The 26386-nt window shown below is 48.3% G+C and overlaps 2 protein-coding genes across 2 annotated transcripts in view; one reads left to right on the top strand and one right to left on the bottom strand.

Annotated features, from left to right (window-relative positions):
• Nucleotides 1-5379: 5379 nt before the first annotated feature.
• NFKBID (NFKB inhibitor delta) lies at nt 5380-22755 on the top strand. The gene is made up of 11 exons (XM_048501641.1): nt 5380-5404; nt 8422-8732; nt 9374-9585; nt 14091-14196; nt 15642-15788; nt 17204-17255; nt 17371-17516; nt 17632-17742; nt 19231-19411; nt 19798-19885; nt 22644-22755. Exons 1-11 carry the CDS (start codon nt 5380-5382, stop codon nt 22753-22755), a joined length of 1491 nt encoding a protein of 496 aa, XP_048357598.1.
• Nucleotides 22756-23439: 684 nt separating this feature from the next.
• NPHS1 (NPHS1 adhesion molecule, nephrin) overlaps nt 23440-26386 on the bottom strand; it is a 58578-nt gene continuing 55631 nt past the window's right edge. The window contains exons 25-27 of the mRNA XM_048501640.1: nt 25342-25535; nt 25049-25191; nt 23440-24137 (exon numbers count right to left, since the gene is read on the bottom strand). Coding sequence (XP_048357597.1) covers nt 24003-24137; nt 25049-25191; nt 25342-25535 — 472 coding nt within the window. The 3' untranslated portion in view covers nt 23440-24002. The remainder of the gene's footprint in view (nt 24138-25048; nt 25192-25341; nt 25536-26386) is intronic.

Below are 26386 nucleotides of genomic sequence, written 5' to 3'. Positions count from 1 at the left end.
TGTGCACTCCCACACATGCCAGCTGGGTGACCTTGGGCTAGTCACAGCTTCTCGGAGCTCTCTCAGCCCCACCTACCTCACAGGGTGTTTGTTGTGAGGGGGGAAGGGCAAGGAGATTGTAAGCCCCTTTGAGTCTCCTGCAGGAGAGAAAGGAGGGGATATAAATCCAAACTCTTCTTCTTCTTCTTCTTTCCCCAAAGTTACTAACCTCCAGATAGGAGATGGAAATCTCCTGAAATTATAGCTGATCTCCAAACTACAGAAATCAGTTTTGGAGGGTAGACTGGATGGCATAATAACTTGCTAAGAGTCCCTTCTGTGTTCAAGCTCTGACGCTTTCCACACAGGCTCCTGAAAAGGTTTTGCAAACATTTCCAAAACCCCTGTTTGTCCGCACTCACCCCTCAAAGACGCTTCCTGGCCACCATTTTGTGGTCGTTCCATTTTTCAAAAAAAAAAAATTATTATTAGATTTTTAGCTATAAAGCTTCAGAGCTTCATGCTGCGGTTCTCTAGGGGTCGTGTCTGTGTAGCTACGTAGGCACGATCCCCTCAAAATAGCTTTTTAGAAAAATGACAGAAATACAGTGCGAGACGGACGGCGCAATCCAGAAAATAGCTCCGACAAGGAAGTCTGGGAGCGGTAGAGAGACTTGGGAAATGTTTTAAAGAAACTGCACAGCAAGTGAAAATATTTTCTGAAAAGAATTGCCAGGGAACAGCATGTAAATAAAACATTTTCATGCGGGAAATAAAATGTTTTGGGCTAAAACCTATGCGGAGCTACATGGAGGAAACATTTTATTTCCTGCCTGAAAATGTTTACTTTGTGTTGTGCGGAAAGGACCTCTGTACTTCCTAGATTCCACCCTCATGTTTTCTTCTAAGCTGTTACCTTTCCACAGGCTTTGATGAGCTTGCACTGGAGTTCTTTCCCAACAAAGCCCTGTTCCATGGGAGCAAATGTGCTATGATGGCTGTATCAGGGTTTTGGGGTTTTTTTATTTTATTTATTAAATGTTTATACCCTGCCTTTCTCCTCAGTGGAGACCCAGAGTTGCTTACATCATTCTCCTCTCCTCTGTTTTATCCTCACAACAACCTTGTGAGGTAGGTTTGGCTGAGAATATATGACTGGCCCACGGTCGCCCAGCAAGTTTGCTTGGCAGAGTCAGTATTCAAACCTGCGTTTCCTGAAGGAGTCCCTCTGGCTCATTCCGCACATGCAGAATAATGCACTTTCAAACTGCGATCAGTGCTCTTTGAAGCTGTGCGGAATGGCAAAATCCACTTTCAAACAGTTGTGAAAGTGGTTTGAAAACGCATTATATTGCGTGTGCGGAACGGGCCTCTGCTTCTGGGCTCTTCTCCCCTTGACGTTTCCCTGCCTTCCCCTGCCATCCTGAACCCCCTGTTTACAAATCTCTCATTCTCTCTCTCTCTCTCTCTCTCTCTCTTCCAGCAGGTTGCAAAGTACAACGTAGCAGCTTGGCCCCTCAGACTGTGAGGAAACTCCTGGAAAAAAAACGGCAGCAGCAGACGTTGGACCATGGCACCGCACCATTGGTAAGCACTCCGCTGACAAAGGTCGTGGCTGACCCCGCTCCAATAGGGTCTGAAAGGGGCTTTCAGTAGTCTCCTCCAGGCAACAGAGATCAGCCCCGCGGAGAAAATGGCTGCTTTGGAAGGTGGACTTTACGGCATCATTCCCCAATTAAGTCCCTCCCCAAACCCCGCCCTTGAAAGGCTCCACCCACTAAATCGACAGGAATTTCCCGAGAGGGACCTGACAATCCTATTGTTACTGAAGCCGATCAAGAGAGCCTCGGTCTGCTCAGGGTGGCAAAGATATCAGTTTCCAATTTAGTTTGATCGGTAGTACGGGTGATTTCCACCTGTGAAGATATCCGGGTTTCCTCTTTCCCACTACGTCTGCCAACTCAGAATGGTGTCAACAGATTTCCGCACAGCTGGTTCCCCTGCAGAAGCCGAGGGTGGGGGTGTGCTTTGGGTTTTTAAAAAAAAATAATCAGTAATTGGCAAACCAATTTAGCACTGTTATGCTGCAGCGATTTGCCAGCTACCAGTGGTGTGGGGAAGGGGGCTGTCGCAGGAGAAGTAGCTGAGGAAAATGACAGAAATGTGGACCGCGCCGTGAAAGAGCTGCGCGCACACAGCCACACATCTGCTACCCTGACTTTCCTGCCACTTTCCCCAACAGGCTGTTGTCAAGAATGGTTAGGAAAGATCGCAGACCAGCCAGGGAAAACTTATTTACTTAATTTGTAGTAAATATACTCTGTCTTTCTCACCAATAGGGAAAGAAAAGGGTTTATACAACAATCTCATCTCCATTTTACCCTCACAACAATCCTGTTAGGTAGCTTGGGCTGAGAGAGTATGACTGGGCCTAGGCCACCCAGCAAACTTTCGTGGAAAAGTTGGACGGTATTCAACCTCTGTGGTGCTATGTGGATGAGGGAGGGGGAAAAGCTCACCCCACTGGGAGCAAAACGGGACCAAATACCAGCATGACCACACACTCCTGCTGTTAGAGGATTTTCTGTTGGAACACTGGGGAAATTTGCTAATTAGAAGGCTCTAACTATGAGCCTAAAGTGTGCACCCATGGAGGGGGGATACTGTTGTAACTCTGCATGAATCAGTGAACAGGGAAGGTGATTCGGCTGTCCTTCTGCACGAGGTGACAGCTGATGCAGAGGGGTCACAGTATGACCTATGCTCAGTATCAGGCTGCCCTGTTGTGGCTCTGCATGAGTTGCTGCTCTGGGCTTCTCTCCTGTTCAGGGGATGCTAGGCACTCATGTAGAAACGTGCTGCCGGGGAGTGTGTTTTTATATTGCGAAAGCAAACATTGAATAGGTCTCTTTAGAGCAGGGGCTATTTTGTTCCTATAGACCCCACTCCTTTCCGTGGGGGCTGTACGGAAGAAGTCACCATTGGCCTCTTGCCCTCCACATGCACGGGGATGCCGTTTGAATCTTCTGATTCAGACACTGAAACAGCTTGGATTGGCTCTGCTCCTAGTAAATTAAGGGGCTCACGACAACTCTCTTTCACCTTGGCCTAAATACTTACATGGTCAGTCGCAGCAGAGGAGGACATTGCAGGGTCGGCGGAGGCTTTTAGTCCTGTTGAGACTAAAAACTGCCACCTGCTCCTGAGGAGGTGGGGTCAAGAGCGGTTTTGAACCTCTCAGAATGTAGGTGAAAGAGGAAACACGCAAGTGATTCACGCTTCCTGTTCTCCACATTTCGCTGAAACGGCTGCAGCGGAACTTCTGCTGGGAGCTTTCGTACGTCTTGCTGCGAAAGGGACTGAGAGAAATGTTCCACTCGACCAAAAGAGAGAGGCACAACTTGTTCCTATCTCTCTTCTTCTGTCCTCCTGCCCTTCTTACATCATGGGGTTCCAGGAGGCCAACGCAGGTTTCCCAAGAGACCTGCTCATCTCTGACAAGGCTCTGGCTCTATCTCAGGGCCGTTAATCCGCTAGACTGCTCTGAATTCCCTTACTGTGATAAGGGCTTTCTCTCAAACAAACGGTGAGATAACCTCTGCAGTAGCAATTCTTGTGCTGTGAGTTTGATTTCTAGCCTTCACTGAGGTTCCCTGCAGACTCGGGAAAAGGTGTGCTGTCTAGAGATTTCCCCCAGTGATGCTCTGATCTGTGGAGAGGCAGCGTGGTATAGTGGTTAAGAGCAGGTGGATTCTAAGCTGGAGAACTGGGTTTGATTCCCCACTCCTGCACCTGAGTGGCAGAGGCTTATCTGGTGAACCAGATGTGTTTCCTCACTGCTACATTCCTGCTGGGTGACCTTGGGCTAGTCACAGTTCTTGGGAACTCTCTCAGCCCCACCTCCCTCACAAGGTGTCTGTTGTGGGGAGAGGAGGGGAAAGGAGTTTGTAAGCCACCTTGAGTCTCCTTACAGGAGAAAAAGGTGGGATATAACTCCAAACTCTTCTTCTTCTTCTAGAGATGGGTTATAGTTGTGCTTGCAGAAGGTCCCACCAAATCCCTGACTTCTCCAGAAAAGGGTCTCTGGTGACCCCTGCCCCACCCCCCAAAAGCTGCTGCCAACCAGAGAAGACAACACTGGAGAAGATCCATAGTTAAAGTGTCAGACGACCACTGAGGAGATTTGGATTCAGATCCTAACTTGCTGATGAGACTGATTTGGAGTACCTTTGGCCATTCACTGTAAACCGTACCTACCTCGCAGCGTTGTTGTGAAGTTAAACTATGAAAGGAAGACCGCTCTGTACCAGGGGAGTAGCTAGGGGAAATGGAACCCGGGGCAGACTCTGAGTTTTCCGCCTCCACCCCATAGGCCCCTGCGCCCCACTTACCTTAGCTGCCGGCGAGGCCTGGCGGAGCAAGTCTGGCGGGGCCTGGCGGAGCAAGCCTGGCGGAGCAAGTCTGCCACACCTGGTAGGACAGAGTGAGGGGGGAAGGAGGAGGAGTGTGGGGGCGATTTTCCGCCTCCCATGTGACCCCAACAGCATCCACCCAGGGTGCCTGTCCCCACCCGTCCTTTGGCAGCTACGCCACTGCCCTGAATTCTACACCACTGTATTTTTACCTAGCACTGTAACTCTGCTTCACACTAGATAGTTTCTGTGCAGTTTAATATTTAAAAGCTCATGTTTAATTTTAGCTGTTTGAAACATCTATTTGTTTTCTGATTTCTGTGGCCCAAATTCAGTGGCATTCTTCATTGGAGGTCCCATCCTGTGAATGGTGCTTGATATATGCTGCATCATCTGCCCTGGAGTCTTGGCAAGAAAGTCGGAGCATAAATGAACAAAGTAGAAAATAACGAAAATAAATGTATCGTCGAAGGCTTTCACGGCCGGATTCAACTGGTTCTGGCGGGTTTTCCGAGCTGTGTGGCCGTGGTCTGGTGGATCTTGTTCCTAACGTTTCGCCTGCATCTGTGGCTGTCATCTTCAGAGGTGTATCGCAGAGAAAAGTGTAAACTGTAAACCGTACCTACCTCGCAGCGTTGTTGTTTTCTCCGTGATACACCTCTGAAGATGACAGCCACAGATGCAGGCGAAACGTTAGGAACAAGATCCACCAGACCACGGCCACACAGCCCGGAAAACCCACCAGAACCAGCTAAAAATAAAGTCTGGAGAAAGGATGACATAAAAGTATATTGTGTGGATTGCCTGACTCTGAATACAGCAGCTTCATACATATGAATGTGCTGCTTCCTCGTGAACTGGGATACCTGAGGCCAGCCAATTAGGGTCAGGGGAAGATTTTGCCAGAAACATCAGGTGCATCCGACCAGACCGCTTGTCTTGACTAGACTCATTACCAACTCTTCCCCTTCCTTTCCAGGTCCCGCCAATGGCTACAGAAGCCAGCCAGCCAGGTGAGTGAGTGTTTTGTTTCACTCCTACTGTAAGGCTGAACACACTTAGACAAAGCTAACTTTAGAAAAGGAACTTTATTGATTTATGTCGCCCAAACTACAGGGTGCTGCAGCTGAGGATTCGTGTCCTCAGTTCCAATATTTATTTTATTTCTGAACTCAACCACAACCAACCAGCTTTCTCCCCCCGCCCAGTCTCTGGCCTCTCATTGGCCGTGAAGCTCCGGTGGGATGTAGCCAGAGGTGGGATCCAGCAGGTTCTCACCAGTTCCCGAGAGTGGGTTACTAATTATTTGTGTGTGCCGAGAGGGGGTTACTAATTGGGTCTGATTTTCCGTTAGAAATTCCATTAGGTCCAAAAATCATAAAGTCCTGTTGTTTCCTATGTGGCTGGTTAGCGAAGGTAGAAAACGGGATAATTCTCCCTGTTGGGCTGTTTTAAAAACATGTTTTAGAAATATGGTAAAGTTCCTTGTTTAAGGAAAGTATCCTTCTTTTGATTTCTAGAAACAAAATTAAGTATTTGAAAGTATTAAGTATTTGACAGGCCGTCAATTAGAGGAGAAGTAGTTGTTTCTGTTGGCAGTAGACGATAGGACTTGCTATAATGAGTTTAAATTATGGACAGAAAGATACCAGCTGGAAATTAGGAACTTTTTTTTACAGTAAGAATTTTTTACAGTAACAGAGAAATTATTAATGCCCCGTCCCTGGAATGCTACGCCACTGTTTGAATCCCACCAACATGGGAACCTGTTACTAAAATTTTTGGATCCCACCACTGGATGTAGCTTCTCAGTTTGTTTTCCCGTTCTTGTTGGAAAAAGGCGGGAACCGGTGCATGCTGGGAGTTGTAGTCTTGACACTTGCTGGTGCATGAGACCCCACAAAATCTCTGTCCCATCCCATAATTTTTCAGACTCCTTTGGGGGGGGGATCCCAGTCAAAATCTCCCCAGATGTACCCAGAGCGACATTCCCTTGTGCCTTCTAGTTAGAGACAAGTATAGGAAAAGACATCAACAGGGTTATGTGGCTACTCAACAGCTTTAATGTGCCAAAGAGAAAAGGCACTTTATTGCCATGATTGACGTCCAGCATAGGAAATCAACACCACGCTTAGCATGCTGATCCATAGCACAACGAAGATGCATTTGGGCTGGCGGAGTTCCTTTTCTCAATTTAACAGCTACAGTCCTGGTTTATTGATATCTACCCCTTGATAAGTCTGTGCTGGGTCAAGGGTAAAGGACACAGATCTTTCACTTCTTAGTAGCTGCCAGCTTGCACTCGGATAGCGTGACAGATCTGCTCTGCATTGCTGACAAGATGGCAGATAACGTTGGATTCATCATCGTGCGATTGGAAGGTCATACCTGGTTTCTATTGCTTCTTGAATTGCTGATGAAACCCAGGCAGGCACACCAGAACATAAGAACATAAGAACTAGCCTGCTGGATCAGACTAGACTCCATCTAGTCCAGCATTCTGCTACTCGCAGTGGCCCACCAGGTGCCTTTGGGAGCTCACATGCAGGATGTGAAAGCAATGGCCTTCTGCGGCTGTTGCTCCCAATCACCTGGTCTGTTAAGGCATTTGCAATCTCAGATCAAAGAGGATCAAGATTGGTAGCCATAAATCGATTGGTAGCCATAAATCGACCAGGTCCAACCGCCTGCTACAATTCCCTTCCTGTCAGTGCCTCCTCTTTAAAAAAGCAGGTTTCCAGTCCTTATGGTTGTGAAGATACACCGGGAAGTGTGTGAGCAGTGACTATTGAACTCTCAGAAGCCAGAGAGGTGGCTGGATAAACCTTGCAGTCAAAAGTAGTATCCTTTTAAATCCACTGACTTCAATAGACCTGGATGGAAGTTCACTGGATGTAAAGTGCCATCAAGTTGCAGCTGATGTATGATGACCCCATAAGGTTTGCAAGGCAAGAGATGAGCTGAGGTGGTTTGCCAGACCCTGTAAAGTTTTCAAGGCAAGAGATGAACTGAGGTAGTTTGCCAGACCCCCTAAGGTTTTCAAGGCAAGATATGAACTGAGGTAGTTTGCCAGACCCACTAAGGCTTTCAAAGCAAGAGAAGAACTGAGATGGTTTGCCAGACCCTGTAAAGTTTTCAAGGCAAGAGATGAACTGAGGTAGTTTGCCAGATACCCTAAGGTTTTCAAGGCAAGATATGAACTGAGGTAGTTTGCCAGACCCCCTAAGGTTTTCAAGGTGAGATATGAACTGAGGTAGTTTGCCAGGCACCCTAAGGTTTTCAAGGCAAGAGATGAACTGAGGTAGTTTGCCAGACCCCCTAAGATTTTCAAGGCGAGATATGAACTGAGGTAGTTTGCCAGACCCCGTAAGGCTTTCAAGGCAAGAGATGAACTGGGGTAGTTTGCCATTGCTTACCTCTACATAGCAACTCCATTTGCCAGCTCTCCTGTGTTCGGGAACTGGACTTGGAGATACCAATTATGTAAAGGTTCACAGATGGTACAATACATTATGCAGAACATGTACTGGTGCTTCAACAGTGACCTTATGTAGAAAATGTGTATAACCCCTCTCCAGCCGTCTTTGAGGCCGCTCACAGTGGAACCAAAAAGCAAACAACAAACGAATGAAGACCAGGTCAATAGAAACGGATCGTGCCTGTAAACACAAATGAATAAAACAAGCCAGGTCAATAAAATAAATAAGACCAAAGTCAATAAAGCATGCCAATAAAAAAACAGCCAATGAAAGCAAGCCAGGGCATCAAAGCGCATGAAGAAATAGATTGGCTTTAATTGGCAGGAACAATTTGACTTGTAATAACCAGATTTTGGAGGGGGGGATTGTTTTTTGGTCTGTTTTCACTTTGGGATCCCTTTGGCCCATTATTTCGAACTGATGAGAAGGGCACACCCAAAATGGTAACAAATCCCTAGCCATACCTGCCTGGCAGTCCCATCTCTCTTTGTGGCAGGAGGCTGCCATGACAGTGCAAGACCAGTTCTATGCCCTTTCTTCTCTTTGCCCAGCAGAGCCGCCATTCCTGGAGTCCCCTGGAGCAACGGAAGGGAGGGGACCCACCCCCGGACAGACAGCAGTCCCGGAGTACCCCGTTTCTGCCTTTCCAAGCTGGCAGCCGGATGCCCCAGGCCAAACAGCCTTCCCGGATTGTCACTACCACTACCTGGATACCAAGAATTACCACGTCCAGCCTGTGGGGCCAGTGTACAACATGATGAACCCCTTCCCCTCCATGGAAGCTGGCATTTATGGGAGCACAGGGCCCGGAGGGGCCGAGGAAGCGTATGGTTCCAAAATGACACCAGTCTTGGATTATGAGGTGAGGTGGCAAGAGTGTCTTGTGTGGTGAATTATGAAGGAGGAGGATTAATAGCCCACCTTTCTCTCCTGTAAGGAGACTCAAGGTGGCTTACAAGAATTCCTTTCCCTTTCCCCCCACAACAAACCCCCTGTGAGGTGGGTGGGGCTGAGAGGGCTGTGACTAGCCCAAGGTCACCCAGAAGGAATGTAGGAATGCGGAAACCCATCTGGTTCACCAGATAAGTCTCTGCCACTCAGGTGGAGGAGTGGGGAATCAAATCTGGTTCTCCAGATTAGAATCCACCTGCTCTTAACCACTACACCACGCTGGCTCCATGAAGGCCATTCCGGGTTGGGTATTTATGGAGATTTGGGGATGCAGCTTGGGGAGAGCAGGGTTTGAGAGGGAAGGGAAGGGATGTGAGAGGCATATAATGCCATAGCGCCCACCCTCCAAAACAGCCATTTTTGGTCTGTTTTCACTTTTGGGTTTTCTCCAGACTTTGTAGAAGAGACAATTGTAATTCTGGGAGATCTCCAGATGCAGTCTGGAGGTTGGCAACCTTAGGCAGAAAAGAGGGGATCGTCTCTTGTAGGGGGGACCGAATGGTGGGGAGAGGCTGACCATGTTGCAGTGCCTCTGTGCTTTCGGTTTCCCAGAAGTCAGTCTCTGAACCTCAAGCCTTGAACCTCTACCCACTTCCTGGAGGCATCTGGATGGAGCCAGGAGAAAACACCTCTTGTTCCCTTTCCTCTGGGAATTATCTGGCCACGTCGGCGGAGATAGATCCAGGGGAGCTGGCCCAGGCTCGGGCGAAGATCCAGAATATGGAGCTGGCTCGTCTGCTGCAGCAGGACGAAGATGGGGACATGTGAGTATCGGAGCAGGTGTCAAGCTCCCAGTTCAGACAATAACTTCACTTGATGGGTTCAAGGATTTTTTTATTGCATACATGAAAGAGACAGCGAAAGACGGTTCTGGCGAAAAGGCGCCAAAGCAATTGATAATATGTTGTAGCTAATTCCCACTCCCAGATGTGATAGAACAGATAGAAAAGTCCAGCCTGGTGGCCCGTCCCAGCCAGCGAGGGAAATTGATAAACAGCACCTGCAAATCTGCCTATCGGAATGAGGTGGACCGTCTGCTCTGATGGTGCAGGGAAAATAACCTGGTTCTTAATACTAACAAGACAAAGGAGCTTATAGTGGACTATAGAAGGAATAGCTCAGAAATTCAGCCCTTGACTATAAATGGAGATCAAGTAGAGCGGGTGGCTAGTTTTAAATTTCTGGGCGTCATGATTAAAGAGGACCTGACCTGGGGCGTACAGACTGCCGCGGTGGTTAAGAAGGCCCAGCAAAGACTGTACTATCTGAGACTTTTAAGGAAACAACAACTGGATGGAAAACTCCTGGTGTCCTTTTACCGCTGTGCTATAGAGAGTGTCTTAACTTACTGCATCTGTGTATGGTTCTCCAGTTGCACAGTGGCAGATAGGAAGGCGCTCCAAAGGGTGATCACTACTGCTCAGAGGATTATCGGCCAGCCCTCTCTCCTCCTTGAAAGAACTCTCTATAATTCCCTCGAAGCCTAAAGAAAGCCCAAAATATTCTGAGAGACCCATCTCATCCAGCACGCCTCTCTTTGAACTGTTACCATCCGGACGCAGGCCAACGGTATACCCAGGTCTATCAAAACTAGGACAAAGAGGCTTAGAGACAGCTTCTACTCTAGAGCTGTGGCTATGCTAAACTCCGCGGCTTCATGTTGATGTGTTTGGGGCTGTGTAGGGATGGGTGGAGGAAGGGGAAAGTGAGGATGGGGTATGAGTCTGAAATTGTGTGCATCGAGGAATGCTGCTGTAAATTTCGTTGTGCGTGCACAATGACAATAAAATGCTTATGCTTATGCAAAGCCGAAGCACTTCTCAGCGATTTTCCCCCTTCCAACAATGGCACCCTGACAGCAGGTTTCTGATGGCCCAGAAAACTGTTTGAAACCTCAGCCTGACTGGGAGACCTTTTTTCTCCTTGACTTCTTTGGAGGGGGCAAAGCAAAAAGGGATGGAGGAAGGAAGCATCGAGAAGAGGTGGAGACCAAAGCTTGGATGCTGCAAGCCAGCATGGTGTTGTAGTCTCAGTGTCAAACAAGGATCTTGGAGACCAAGGGGCTTTCCCCACTACAGAAGGGAGTTAAGGTCGACTCGGTTCCCTTCAGTGGAGGGCGATTCCAGGCTGTCCCCACAGCAACTGAGTTGGCCCCCTGGAACCGAGCTAAGTGGGCGGGATCATCTTGGTGCCTGTTTCGCTCCTCGATCGTGATTGGCGCTTGTGTTATGGCGGGAAACGGGAGCGTTCTTTTTTTTTTTTTTACAGTTTTTACAGTTTACAGTTACATGCGCTTTCTGCCCGCCACGACTCTCCCGTTCTGCGCATGCCACAATAGCAGCTTGTGATTGGTTGAACGGGTGAGGTGTCGTTTCGATGCTTCCCCACTTCGAAGTGGTATTGACCTTGTTCCGGCAGAAAAGTGTAGTTCATAACTGCAACAAGGATGTCGCAGTTCTGAGGGCGTGGGGGCTGAGACAAAACAATGTTGAGCTTGGTGGCAGTGGGGATTCACTGAGGCAAACCTAGGTAGAAACCAGTTCAACTCTGTCAGTGGGGAAAGCCCCCAAGGTTCAAATCTTGACTCTGCTGTGGAAGCAGAGTGATCTTGGACCAGCCGCTCTAGGTCTAACCTGCCTCACAGGATTGTTGTTTAGAGGATAATATAGAAGAGGGAAGACTGATGCTGTGAGCTGTTTTGAGAAGATCGCCCCAGATGTAAATAAAGAGCTAGGAATGAGGCTTCTCTGAACTGTAATAATGGAGGAGGAAGGACGATGTTAAGACTTTTTGGGTCCCTTAATGGGAAGAAAGTCATGGTATAAATGAACTAAATAAATAACAACCACTGTGAAAGCAGAATAAAGCGGTGTAAAGGTGTTTCAATAACTGCATCAAATTAAATACAAGGATTTTAAAGTAATGGTACCAGATCTTCCTTTTCTGATTGGGAGTTGGGACATCTTAGGTTTGGGGATGCATTCTTGGGGCCTTGTGGTGGCAGGTTGAACCCTCAGGGTTATCAGTGAGGCCTCGGATTTGGTGGTGTCTTTAAAACTGCTTAAGACCCCGTGGCACAGAATGGTTACCGGATGTACTTCAGTCCAAGCTTTGCTCATGACTTGAGTTTGATTACAATGGAAGCTGGTTTCAGGTAGTCTGCCCAAGGTTGACTTAGCCTTCCAAGGTTGGTAAAATGAGTACCCAGCTTGCTGGAGGTAAAGCAGTGGCGTAGTGCCCACGGGAAGGGGGATGAGATGCCCTGGGCGCACCTCTGGGCAGGAGCGTGAAGGTGGCATGGTGTGGGTGTTCCGGGGTGTTCTGGGGCAGGGCGGGGGCGGGCAGTGCCGTGGTAGGGCAGGGGCACAGTGTGAAGTTCACCCTTGCTCCGCTCCTGGGGTATAGTGTAAGCGACTGGGGAAGACAATGGCAAACCAACCCATAAACATAGTCTGCCTAGTAAATATTTTGATGTGACCTCTCACTATGGGTCAGTAGAGACCCAGTTCTTGCACAGGGTCTATCTTTACTTTTTCATACTTTTTTAAAACTTCTGTACATGCCAACTTAAGATAGCCACTTGAGCTTTACATTGAAGATGGGGCACTTTGTATATGTTTTAACACATACTTTTTCTTATGCGCTCTCTCTCTCTCTCTCTCTCTCTCTCTCTCTGTGTGTGTGTGTGTGTGGGTGGGTGTGTGTGTGTGTGTGTGTGTGTTGAAAACCATAGGGTCCAGATTATACATGTATTATATGGTATTTAGATGCTTATCTGATTCATTTGTAGTCCACCTTTCTCTCTTCCCATTGAGGACCCAAAGTAAACACAATGTAACAATGAAATAATGCCAGTTCTGCATGTCAGGCTTCCTCTCTATTTGCCTCCTCAAGGCAGTTTCCAAAGTAAACACAGTGTAACAACGAAATAATTTTCAGAGAACATAAATTATCACTGACAAAGAACCAAACAAAGAGGAACAAAAATAAGAAAAATAGTTTGTTTTTATACCCTACTTTTCTCCACCAGAAGGAGTCTGAAAGCAGCTTACAAACTCCTTTTCCCCACAACAGACACCTTGTGAGGTTGGTGGGCTGAGAGAATTCTGAGAGAACTGTGACTAGCCCAAGATCGCCCAGCAGGCTTCATGTGGAGGAGTGGGAGAGACAAACCAGGTTCACCAGATTACGGTCTGGCGCACTTAGCCATTACATTTTGACGTAGACCCAAACAATATCCAGCAGTCTAAAACTGCAGTGAAACATTTCTGCAGAGAATATAAAACCGTAGTCCTCAGACAAACTTTGGGTTACATATGGAGCACAAGCATGGATGGTATAACCCTTTAAATGAAATCTTCCTCAAGTATAGGTGCCCGTTGAGCCTCAAGAGGGGGCATTCCTGAGATGAGAAACTAGCACTGAGAACTAGGCTTGGAGATTCGGGTGCACCGAATCTCTGATTCGGCTTGAATCTGGGTGCATTCGGGCATATTCAAGCCAAAATCAGCCCGAATATGTCCTGCCCAAATATGAACGCATTCAGGCTTTTTTTGTAATTTTTGGGTTTTTCGTTTTGGCCTGCAGGGGGCACATTTTTAAATGTAGTGGCACCTAAATTTCACGGTATTGTCCAGAGACTGTTCTAATGATGTCACCCAAGTTTGGTGAAATTTGGTTCAGGGGGTCCAAAGTTATGGACCCCCAAAGTGGGTGCCCCATCCTGCATTGTTTCCAATGGACGCTAACAGGCGATGGACCCCCTTTGAGGGTCCATAACTTTGGCCCCCAGAACCAAACTTCACCAAACTCAGGTGGTATCATCAGGACAGTCTCCGGATGAGACCCTGAAATTTTGGTGCCAGTAGCTTTAAGATGTGTCCCTGACAGGCACCCCAAGAAATTTGCCCAGAGTCTCTGCTCTGCCGTGCCTTGGCTCTATTGTAGCCAATGAGGAATTTCTGAGTGTGTAAGCAGGCTTGAACATTTTTGAAGATAGAGGCACCAGACTTTTAAGGTGGCTCCAGGAGGTCCTCCTGGTAATAGCATCCAGGCTTGGGGAACTTTGCTTCTGGGGGCGGTGGGGGGGCAGGTTGAGAGAGTTCTGAGAGAACTCAGCCAGCAGGCTTCATGTGTAGGAGTGGGGAAACAAAACAAGCCTTTTAGGGGCCCATAAAATTGAACCCCCAGAAGTAAAGTTTACCTGAAAGTCAGTAGCCCTATGCTAAAAGACCTTTGCAAACCTTTAACCGTTCTGCATTCTCCACAGGCTCCTCCATCTGTTTGTGGCCCAAGGGCTCCGCCCACTGGCTTATGCTGCCGCCGAGATGCTCCGAGACTGTGGACAGCTGGATGCCAAAGAGCATCGGGGGAAGGTAATGGCGAGGCCTGTGCTTTCTCTGTGTATCTGGAGTCCAATGAGAGGACTGCCTTCAAAGCAGAGCATCTCTAGGCATTCCTAGAAAAATGTATCTTTGCCCACTGAATCTGTATCAGTGCCAGAGCTCCCTTGGTGTCCTCCATGGTCATTAATTAATGGAACACAGAACCAGGAAGGATGCCTATCCAGCCAGTAAGATTGTTGAGGCTACTGCCAATATTTTAAATAGAAAATATCATTCCTTAACGCATACATCTCTTCCACCACCTTCGCACCCTGCTGCCATCCCTAGCTGCACATGTTTTTTGAACATCTTTATTAATATACAGTTTTAAAATACAGTGTCAGTACTTTACATTTTCATTTTCACAAACGATCCGCCCTAAATACAAACAAAGACTCCCCACTTCTTCACCGAAACAGGATTAATCTCTTCTCTATGGGCACTTCCGCACATGCAGAATAATGCACTTTCAATCCACTTTCAATGCACTTTGCAGCTGGATTTTACTGTGCGAAATAGCAAAATCCACTTGCAAACAGTTGTGAAAGAGCATTAAAAGTGCATTATTCTGCATGTGTGAAAGTGCCCTAAGTCCTCACTTACTTTACTTCCGTCGTACTAATATACTTATAATTGTATTCTGTTTCTACTACAATTGTGTCTACACACTGTTGTCTAATCTGTAAAGCCTACGGTTAACAAATCTTGTTGGCATTTCATCAGGTAGGCAATAAATGGTTTCCAGGCATGAAGATACCCGTCTGGGTCTTGTCGTCTTATTCCGTTTGTTAATTTGTCCATTTCAGCCAAATCTATAAATTTCTCCATCCATTCTTCTTTCGCGGGGAGTTTGGATCCTTTCCATTTCTGAACAATCAGCAGTCTTGCCCCTAGCTGCTTGGGCTTTTGATGCGCTACGAAAGTTGAAAGTTGCTTGGCCGAAGATCCTAATGGGCTCAGTTGTACAAGATGGTCTCTTACAGATTTTGCTGGCAGGATTGTTTATCAAGAAGAAGGATGGCATTGGAGGGGGGGGCTTCAACCCCTTTTCCTCCTCTGCATTTTGCTTCCAAGAAAAAGCCACTCCTGGGCTGCTCCTATCCCTAGTTCCTATCTCTAGGCTTAAGTTTGCTGTGGCTCAGTGATAGAGCATCCGCTTTGCGGGCTGAAGGTTGCAGGTTCGGTCCCTGGCATCTCCAGTTAAAAGGATCAGGTAGAAAGAGATGTGAAAAACCTTTGCCGGTTTCAGCAAATAATACTAACTTTGATGGACAGTGATGTGGCCTGGTTAAAAGGCATATTCTTGTACTTAAAGAAGCCTAGGCGTCTTCATGTGTGATTGCCCTGTGGTGGTCCTGTTGTAAGACTAGCTCTGGACGGTCTTTCCCCCAACCCCTTTCCCTGATGCAACTCTCTTCTATCTGTCCTGTGCCCAGACTCCACTGCTTGTGGCTGCTGCAGCAAACCAGCCAGAAATTGTGAAAGACCTGATCATGATGGGAGCTGACATCAACGCCGTGGACCAGAAGGGCCAGACCGTGTTGCACTTTGGCGCCACCTATGGGCTACCTGGTGTCATTGGTGTAAGTGTAGGTGGAGAAGTGGTAGATTCAGAGGGTGGATTCATGACCTCACATTCCACTGAACCCCGCCCCCAGATACTTCCCACCCCAGGCATCGTCCCCAAATCTTCAGGCATTTCTCAATCTGGAGCTGGCAACGCTTGTCCTGTTCTCAGCTGACATGCCGAAATCAAGTCTGCTTTTCCTGTCCCGTTATCCTTATGTTGGGGGAAATCATCCTTTGCTCAAACCCTGCATGGTAGAGCTGTTGCTACATTTTGCTGCAGCCGCTCATGAAGTGGCAAATTGGCTTTTGAAAGGGAAAGGCACTTGCCTGTCTCAGCCTGAGAGCTCAGCCACAGCCAGAACACTCAAAACACTTCACAGCTGCAAGCCCACTTCTCCCCTCTGCTGGGCTGCAGAGGGTTTTAGCTAAAATAGATTACTACCATATTCAAGACGAGATTAAATCTAGAGAAGCACATGCAAGGACGAGTGGGGGATTTCAGAAGATATCGCAGGGTACCCTGAGTCCATAAGACGAGGGAGGCGGAAGTAAAGTGCTAACGTGTGTGTTTCTATTAAAAGAGAACGGTCTATATGTTTTGAATCTTAGCTGCTGGTCTAAATTTGGGGGTTTACTGGTTGCCATTAGACAGCTATTGGTGGGCAACCTCCCACAGACGTTTCACCATTCCCACCAGTGCTCAAGTGAACGCCAGGAGGAAGATGGAGGAAAGGATGTAATCAATGCATCAGTGTCACTTCTGAAACCCAGAAATGGCATTAGCGGTACTCTTAAGAATCTATGGTTTTTCCCATAGGGATTGGGCAAAATCCTAGAGTGTCAGCAGTGCTGCGGTTACATTTCAGCCAAAAGTAATACTGATGCATCACCAATGCCTTTAAACTAGTGTGACCAGACGTCCCGCTTTTGGCGGGACAATCCTGCTTTTAAGTAATTTGTCCCGCGGGGTTTTTTAAATCTCCAGATTTTTGGAAGGCTGCCGCGCTGCCTTCTGGGGCACTTCCGGTTGGAAACAGGGGAGCACCCCAGAAGGCAGTGCGGCAGCCTCCCGCGCACGCAGCCGCAGGAGCGCACTGCCTTTTGGGGCGCTCCAAGGTTTCCTGCCCTGTCACAGAGCGGGAAACAGGGGAGCACCCCAAAAGGCAGTGCGCTCCTGCTGCCGCGTGCACGCACGTCCCGCTTTAAAAAGGTGAAAATCTGGTCACCTTACTTTAAACCCCAGAAAATTTTGGGGGGCAGAGTATGGGGAATGTCTTGTAGAGGTGGCAAACATGCACCGGCAACCCTATAAGTTACAGTGAAATATTACAGTCGTCGATAGACTTGGAAGGTGTGCTTAAGATTACGCACCGTCCCTCCTTGCAAACATGCACATCATGTGAGTCTTCATTGCTGGTTTCTTTCCCAGGCTGTTATGATGGCTGGTGTGTCTGTCAACATGGAGGCCCGAAATTTTGAAGGTAAGATGACTGAACTGTTACAAATTCTCAGAAGCTTGCAACTAGAAGGGGGTGAGGGAAAGCTGAGTCGCCGCAGTACTCGGCTCTGGATCACCTTACTGCTCTTTCCCAACAGGTCTGACCCCCTTACACTGTGCCGTCCTCTCTCACAACACGGCCTTCCAGGCCCAGGGGGTGGAGCCGACATCTCAGCATCGCCTGCAGGACCTGCTGTTCTGCATCCAGCTCCTCCTTCAACTCGGAGCTGACTACAAGAGCCAGGTAGGGAGGACACAGGTTGGGTCAAGGAGATGCTTTTCCTCCTACTCATGCAGAGGACCTGGGACTGTTGGCCAGTCAGTCTGGTTGCTTGACTTCTTCTGCCTTTTCCTTGTAGGACCTGAAGAGCAGCAAGACTGTCTTGCATTTGGCTGTCCAGGCTGCAAACCTGCCCCTGATCCAGTTCTTGCTTCAGCTGCCTGATCCCCAGATGTTTGTAAATATGAAGGTCAGCTGCTTATGCTTCATGCTCCAGGGGATGGAAAGAGGGTTCACCTTCCTCTCCCCTCTGTGGTGTTTATAGCCAGGGGAACCAAAGCAGGGCCCAATCCATCTTGGAAAATTCCTGGAGATTTTGGATTGATTCTGGAGGAGCTTGGGAGAGATGTGACCCTACAGAGAAACCACCCTCTTCCAGTCTAGAAATCAGTTGTAATTCCAAGGGGACTCACCTTGAAGTTGATTACTCTGGAGGCAATTGAAGTATTCTTATTCTTATTTAAATTTAGTATACCGCCCTATCCCCGAAGGGCTCAGGGCGGTGTACAGATAAAACATCAGCTAAAAACATACATATAATTAAAACAACAGTCATATCTTAAAGCATCGCCCGTGCCCTTACAAAACCCTCCTAATGCGAAATAATGGGTCCTGATGGTATTAGGGCCCATGGGGGTAAAGAGGAGGGGGCAGGGGCACCTGTTGTGGGTTTCCCAGGCTGTGTTCTGGTGGTTTTAGCTCCTAACATTTTGCCCGCATCTGGAACTTACTGGCAGGAGCTAAAATCTTGTAGAGCCTTGCAGAGCTTAGATGGGGGAGTTTGGCGATGAGCTTGAGATAGCTGTTCTGCAGGCTGCTTTTAAGAGAACGGTGCTGCCACGCTGGGATTCTCTGTCAGGCCTAAGTTTTCCACCTGCCTGTGGCTCTTTCTCCTGCTCACAAGCCCTCATGCAATCCATGCTCAGTTGCCTATACTGCTTGTTCACCCTTCGCTCAGCAGCGCTGGCCGGTGTATGCAGTGCCATAAGAACATAAGAAAGAGCCTGCTGGATCAGACCAGAGTCCATCCAGTCCAGCACTCTGCTACTCACAGTGGCTCACTAGATGCCTGTGGGAGCTCACATGCAGGATGTGAAAGCAATGGCCTTCTGCTGCTGCTGCTGCTCCCGAGCACCTGGTCTGCTAAGGCATTTGCATTCTCAGATCAAGGAGGATCAAGATTGGTAGCCATAGATTGACCTCCTCCATAAATCTGTCCTACTCCCTTTTAAAGCTAGCCAGGTCAGTGGCCATCACCACCTCCTGTGGCAGCATATTCCAAACACCAATCACACGTTGCGTGAAGAAATGTTTCCTTTTATTAGTCCTAATTCTTCCCCCCACCCCAGCATTTTCAATGTATGCCCCCTGGTTCTAGTATTGTGAGAAAGAGAGAGAAAAATCTCTCACAATGCTAGAACCAGGGGGCATACATTGAAAATGCCTGAGGAGCGCTGCCACTGGTACACCGTCCACGTGTCCTTCCCCGATGATGTTAAGCAGCTGGGAGCACTGGCGGAAGAAAAATTAAAGCAAACAGATGGGGAAAGGCGCAGGAGAGGTGGTGGGGGGATGAATGTGTCGGGATCAGAGGCACTGGGCTCCGCCAGAAACGTTGGGCCCCGGCAACCGCCCCAGCACACTGCATGCCGACAGCCCTGCCCTTTGTCCCCACCAGGCCCACGGGAACACGGCACTGCACATGGCCACTGGCCTGCACAGGCACCCCTTGCAGAAACAAATCGTTCATCTCTTGCTGCACCACTGGGCGGATCCCACTGCCCGGAACCTGGAGAACGAGCAGCCGGTTCACCTCTTGGCTTCGGGGCCGGCTACCGAGGAGGTGAGGAAGATTGCATGTAAGGGTGGGTAACACAACAGGGCAGGTAAGGTGGCTGCAACGGAGACTGACTTTATCTCAACTCTTTTTTAGTTGCGCCAGCTGCTTAGGAGCCGCCGTGTCGGAGCGGCTGGGCCGGCTCCTCTCCTGCCTGGTCCATAGCAGACCCCAAACCTGGGACCTGAAGCACTGCCGACTGTATCTCAGCTGCTTAAGGAGGGACTGGAAGGATGTGGGCGTTATGTTTTTGCATCTTTCACAGCAACAGCGTCTTATCTGTTTCTATTTAACTAACTTATTGGGTCGGGCGTCAATACCCGGCTTTCTCTGAATGATACTGACAAAAAAAATGCCCTATCAATTGTACCCTTGTTTGTGCACAATTCTCTTCCCCTTTTGCATCAGATGGGAATAACGGGAAGATATCTGTTTGTTCCTTGCCTTTTACCATCTCCATGCTGGTGACAGCAATCCTGAGCATGTCTACTCAGATGTAAGTTCCACATTGTTCTATGGGGCTTACTCCTAGGAAAGGATTCTTCAGATTGTACCTTGAATGTAACTGGGGAACAAATACAATCTTCTGTGACCCACGAAGAAATGTCCCTGTATAAGACAACAAATTTCTTCGTTCATCATTCTGGCTGCCAACCTACCACCAGTTGCCCCAGGTACAAAGAAAGTCACTTTCTTCCCTGCCCATCTGTACCATTTTTATCATTTCTGTGAAATGAGTTTTCTCTCTTCCCCGATCCATGGCCATTTATCATTTCTATGAAATGAATTTTATCTGAACCATATTGGTTTGCTAAAAATTTGATCATACAACATAGGCCCAGCTGCCTCATGAATGCATTTCGGCCCAGCCACAATAATTTGGCTGTCCCCGTTGTAGTGGCTGATCCAGAACTTAAGAGAATGCCTTTTGTTAAAGAAGTGCAGAGAAAAGAAAAATTCTAGCAACTGTAGTTTCCCTGATCTATGGTACAGGAACTACACAAGCAACTGCTGGCAAAAATTTTCTTTCTCTAACCCTGAAGACATATAAATATCACAGACTTTAATTTCAAAGGCATTCCCTTTTCCTAGGGAATCATGGGAATTGTAGTGTGGCATTAGGAGTAGTGAGAGCTTCTAAGAAAGCTCTTAAGTCTTTGTCAGTTGGTAATTCCCAATATTCTTAAGACTTTGTCAAATGTCAGTTCCCACGGTTCTTTGGGAAGAGAGGTACGCACTGTGACCATCAAAGTGGTGTTAGCATGATAAGTTTAAAGTGTATAAAACCCTCTTGGGGTATGAGAACCTGCTGACGCTATCATTATGTTAAGCTCAGAAGAGCCTAAGGCCCCTTCCGCACAAACAAAATAATGCACTTTCAATCTACTTTCAATGCACTTTGAAGCTGGATTTTACTGTGTGGAGTAGCAAAATCCACTTTCAAACAATTGCGAAAGTGGATTGAATGTGCATTATTCTGCATGTGTCGAAAGGGCCCGAGGCAAGTGTTATTTATGTCCAGCGTTACCCTTTAGCGCTTAGAACTGTCCTTGAGGCCCTGGACAAAGCAGGTCCTTTAGCGGTCTAAACTGCAGGGATAAACACTGCGTGTTTTTTTGGAAATAGGCTCCGGCCTGCATTACACCCGGTCACAGCATCTGTGCCCAGAAACCTGTAGCCAGGTCCCTGGTATTATTCAGAGCCCTTAGGAGGCTCAGTGCCAAGGAAGCAGTCTGTTTCCATGACGGCACTGCCTTCCTTCCACTTAAGGTGGCTGTACCCCCACAAAGTGGGAAACCAAATCCCTCTCTGTCGCCTTCCCCCTGCACCTCCCCTGCAAAAAAAAAATAATAATTGCAGATGTCCCTTCTTTTATAGAACAATGTTTTCTCTGCTGCTGAACGTTCTTGCTATCCTAATAAACTTCTGTGAAGAATTGGCAGGCTCGGCTCTTCTTGTGTCCCACTTCAGGTAGCCAGACTTGAGATCAACCTTTGAGCTTCTCAGAAACGGTTTCTGCATAGGGGTGATTCCAGGTTGCAAAATCACTGCCGTGCTACTGAGGACAGCTATGGAATAGCCACAGGACTCTTCTCCAATTTTCCCTCCCCGTCCACGCATGCCCAGCATTCTTCCCTTCCCCAACTTTTAAAAAAAATGGTAGCAGGTATGGTGTTATACCTATACTATAGTGTTATACCTACTACCAGGCTTTTTAAAAGAAGGCTGGTAGGTGGCGTAGGAGGTTAAGAGCTCGCGTATCTAATCTGGAGGAACCGGGTTTGATTCCCAGCTCTGCCGCCTGAGCTGTGGAGGCTTATCTGGGGAATTCAGATTAGCCTGTACACCCCCACACACGCCAGCTGGGTGACCTTGGGCTAGTCACAGCTTCTCGGAGCTCTCTCAGCCCCACCTACCTCACAGGGTGTTTGTTGTGAGGGGGGAAGGGCAAGGAGATTGTAAGCCCCTTTGAGTCTCCTGCAGGAGAGAAAGGGGGGATATAAATCCAAACTCTTCTTCTTCTTCTTCTTCTTCTTCTTCTTCTTCTATCATTGTAGTGTTACACCTGCTACCAATTTATTTATTTTTTTAGCTGACAAAAAAAGCCCAGCATGGGGAATGAGGACGAGGAGGAGGAGGAAGGGTGGAAAATGGCACCCAGTGTTTGGAAATCACCAGGGGTGTATCTGCCACCCTGGGCGCCACCCATCAGGTCATGTGGGGGCCGCAAAATTGCCCCCCACACACCAAAGCCTGCTGCCAGGCTACTGGGTGCCCCTCAACTCAAGGGGCACACCTGGCAGGCCCTCGACCAGCTGTCAGCTTTCCCCTCACCTTTTCGATAGAGGTGGGCAGGGTGGGGGGTGCCCAGAGCAGGTGTTGCCCCTGGGCACCATTTCCCCCCGATACGCCTCTGGAAATCACCTCCCAGTCTACCTGCAGGCGAATCCATTTTGACTCCAATGTTCCTGGAAACCTCTGCTGAAAGCAGATTCCAGAAATATCTGAGCCCAGGGACTCTGCAAACGGGAGACGTCACGTGGATGCTCCAAAAAAAGAAAGGGGGAAAAATCCTCACTGCTGCAGAATTATCCCTCCATGGTGGAAGCGGCTGGGAAGAAGGGGGAGAATCTTGGCAGATGCTGCTTCTCCTGTCATGCATGGGATAGAGGCCGCTGCAACTCTCCCCACCCTGATAAGGATGAGTTAAGATGATGGTCTCTGTTCAGAACCCTCCCCATGCTTGTGTTCAGTGAGCTGAATACTCTCCAGGCCTATGCTAAAGAAAGGACTGGACTTGAGCAAGGAGAGCAGATGAAAAAGCTGGCAACTAACTCACATGCTATTGTAACAGAGATGAGCTAATTTGTGGCAATAAAGGAAGATTGTTGTGTTATCGGCCAGCTGGCTCTGTGTCATTGGTGTTCTCTTCCCCGCACAACTTGCGTGCCAGCCTCGGGTCCGATCTGTCACCTACCTCCCGTATCACCTCCTGACTACTTAGTCCAGGGATCTGCAACCTGCGGCTCTCCAGATGTTCATGGACTACAATTCTCATCAGCCCCTGCCAGCATGGCAGGGACTAATGGGATTTGTAGTCCATGAACATCTGGAGAGCCGCAGGTTGCAGACCCCTGACTTAGTTCAATCTCCTTGATAAGACCAGAGTCTAGAAAAAAGAACCGGAATGACCAAGAGACCTAAACCGGATCTGTTTATTTTAAAGCAGTGGCGTAGGAGGTTAAGGAGTAGCAGTGGCATAGGAGGTTAAGAGCTCGTGTATCTGGAGGAACCGGGTTTGATCCCCAGCTCTGCCGCCTGAGCTGTGGAGGCTTATCTGGGGAATTCAGATTAACCTGTGCACTCCCACACACGCCAGCTGGGTGACCTTGGGCTAGTCACAGCTTCTCAGAGCTCTCTCAGCCCCACCTACCTCACAGGGTGTTTGTTGTGAGGGGGGAAGGGCAAGGAGATTGTAAACCCCTTTGAGTCTCCTGCAGGAGAGAAAGGGGGGATATAAATCCAAACTCTTCTTCTTCTCTTCTTCTTCTAAATTGTAGCTATCCCCCTTCCCCCAGCAAGGCTGAACAGTCCTGTTGCTTTTTGATATGACAACACACACACACATACACACAGCATTCCTTCCCCTCCACAGAAGTTGGAGCACCATGGGGTGAAAAGGGTGTTTTTAAAGGTTACTCCATGCCAAATCCATGGGTGCTAAATCAAATCAAGCCTGAACTCTCCTTAGAAGCTAAAATGAACTGAGGCGATCATACTTTGGTCATATTACAAGAAGACGAGATTCACTGGAAAAGACAATAATATTATGAAAAGCTTAAGACAGCAGGGAAACAGGAAGACCCAACTTGAAATGGATTGGCTCAGTCAAGGAAGCTGCAGCCCTCGGTTTGCAAGGACCTGAACACCTGAACGAGGCTGTTAACGATAGGACGTTTTGAAGGACGTTGATTCATAGGGTCGCCAGGGGTTAGAAGTGACTTGACTCCGCACACAAATAGGGATCAAGCACCATGCTATAGCATCTCACTACCAGTAGGGGTCGAGCAGTACGTCCTGACATGGGTCCAACATTGATTGTCTTTTGGCCTTCAGACCAGTTCCCCAAGATGCTCCAATGGCAACGATCTGTCCCTGCTGAATGGTAGGGAATCGGCCACAGGGTCATACACTGGCATTATCTCCTCATAGCCAGCCAGCGATTTTCTCCTCTGCTGGTAGGGTCCCTAAAGAGAAGGCAAAAGGGTCAACATGAACATCTGAACATGTGCAGGTTCCTTCCACTGAAGCAGACCCTTCATCCGCCAAAGTCGGTGATGGATACTCAGACTAGCAGCTGCCTTCCAGGGCCTCAAGTAAAGGCCTTTCACATCACCAACTGCCAGATCGTTTAACTGGGGATGCCGGGCATTGAACCTGGGACCTTCTGTATGCCAAAAAGATGCTCTACCACTGAGCCATGGCCCCTCCCTCAGGCTAATGTCATAGCACCCACAACTAGGGCCATTAAGGAAGCCTACAAGTTCTGGAAGATAGTCACACCGGACCAAACTTGAGATGGTAAGAAGGGAGTTTATGAAGCACCAATCCAGCCATGGCTTCGCACTCAGCCGGCAAATAAAATCCCCCCTGCGTTCTCTTGAGGTCACGCTCTGGAGTGCTCTGGAACGTTCTCTTGAGGTCACGCTCTGGAGTCAGCTGATGGGCCAGTACCCAAAAAGGAGACCACCAGATCAGTTTATCCTCAGTCTAACCCAGGGGTGTCAAACTCGCGGCCCTCCAGATGTTCATGAACTACAATTCCCACGAGTCCCTCCCAACATGAGCATTGGCTATACTGGCAAGGGCTGATGGGAATTGTAATTCATGAACATCTGGAGGGCCGCAAGTTTGACACCTGTGGTTTAACCCATTAAGGCCGTTTCTGCTTTCCCTTTGGGGCTGTGCTCCAGCCAGGGTCAAAACCTGCAGTATCTCTTTTTGTCTGCCCATTTTAAAAAGATGGGAAGAAGAGAAACGGTGGCCCACCCCAGTAGGAAGGAGGCATTCCGGCTGCCCCACTCAGAGAAGGGAAACAGATTCATATCCCCTGTGCTTGTTGTCTCTCGCCTAACACAGGCTTTCTCCAAATTCTCACCTGATACTCAGGGATCCATGGTGCTTCTTCGGGGTACCAGGTGTGGTAAAGAGGTCCCTTTTCCTTAAGTCCTGGGGGTGCCATCACTTCTTCGTACTCATGGGGTTCTTGGGAACTGAGCCACGGGGCCAATCTAGGAGGCTCTGCCAAGACAAAGGAAGCCTCCTTCAGGGTTTGGAGTTTGGAGCACTGGGATTTGGGCTTCGGTAAGATGGGCCTAAATTACGGGGCTCTGGATTGAGGGTGGAGCTGGGAAAGCAGTGTGGGGAGAGATGCAGCCAGGTCTCACTCACCTATAAGGCTGGCATCAGCCTCGCTCTCAGTGTGGCGGCCCAGCCGAGACCAGGGCCGTGCAGTGGCCGTAGAGCCCGTTGTTGACTCAGCAGAGGTGCCCTGCAGAAATAAGTACACAACTGCAATGTCTGCATACAAAATATCAGGGTAGTGTGGTGTAGTGGCTAGAGGACTAGGAAGACTCAGGTTCAAGCTTCCACTCAGCAGTGCAGTTCACTTGGGCCAGTTACTCACTCTCAGCCTAGCCTACTACACAAGGATGTTATGAGGATAAAACAGGCTGGGGAGAATGATGTTCCCAGCCCTGTATTTATTATTTACTTAAGAACAAGCCTGCTGGATCAGACCAGAGTCCATCCAGTCCAGCACTCTGCTACTTGCAGTGGCCCACCAGGTGCCTTTGGGAGTTCACGTGCAGGATGTGAAAGCAATGGCCTTCTGCTGCTGCTGCTCCCGAGCACCTGGTCTGCTAAGGCATTTGCAATCTGAGATCAAGGAGGATCAAGATTGGTAGCCATAGATCGACTTCTCCTCCATAAATCTGTCCAAGCCCTTTTTAAAGCTATCCAGGCTAGTGGCCCTCACCACCTCCTGTGGCAGCATATTCCAAACACCAGTCACACGTTGCGTGAAGAAACGTTTCCTTTTTTTAGTCCTAATTCTCCCCCCCAGCATTTTCAATGTATGCCCTCTGGTTCTAGAATTCCTTTATACGCCTCTCTCTCATATTGAAACAGAAAGTAGCTTACATCATTTTTCACTATTTTGTCCACACAACAATCCTGTGAGGTAGGCTAGGCTGACAGTGTGCAAGGCTGACAAATGTCACACAGTGAGCTTCCATGGCAGAGTAGACATTTGAACTCGGGGCTCCCAGATTCTAGTCCAAACTGCAACTACTACACCAATGCAAGAAGACTTTGTGGCATTTACCTTTCGAGTGGGTAACATTATAGGGAGGGGAGGTTTTTTAATTTCTAGCTAAGGCCTCTTTTAGCAACTGTAAGTGTTCCCAAAAGGTCCACTGTAATTTTAAAGAAAGAG

This window comes from Sphaerodactylus townsendi, linkage group LG06, assembly GCF_021028975.2.
Source record: "Sphaerodactylus townsendi isolate TG3544 linkage group LG06, MPM_Stown_v2.3, whole genome shotgun sequence".
NCBI classification, from domain to species: Eukaryota; Metazoa; Chordata; class Lepidosauria; order Squamata; family Sphaerodactylidae; genus Sphaerodactylus; species Sphaerodactylus townsendi.
This window is presented reverse-complemented; position numbering and strand designations above follow the sequence as displayed.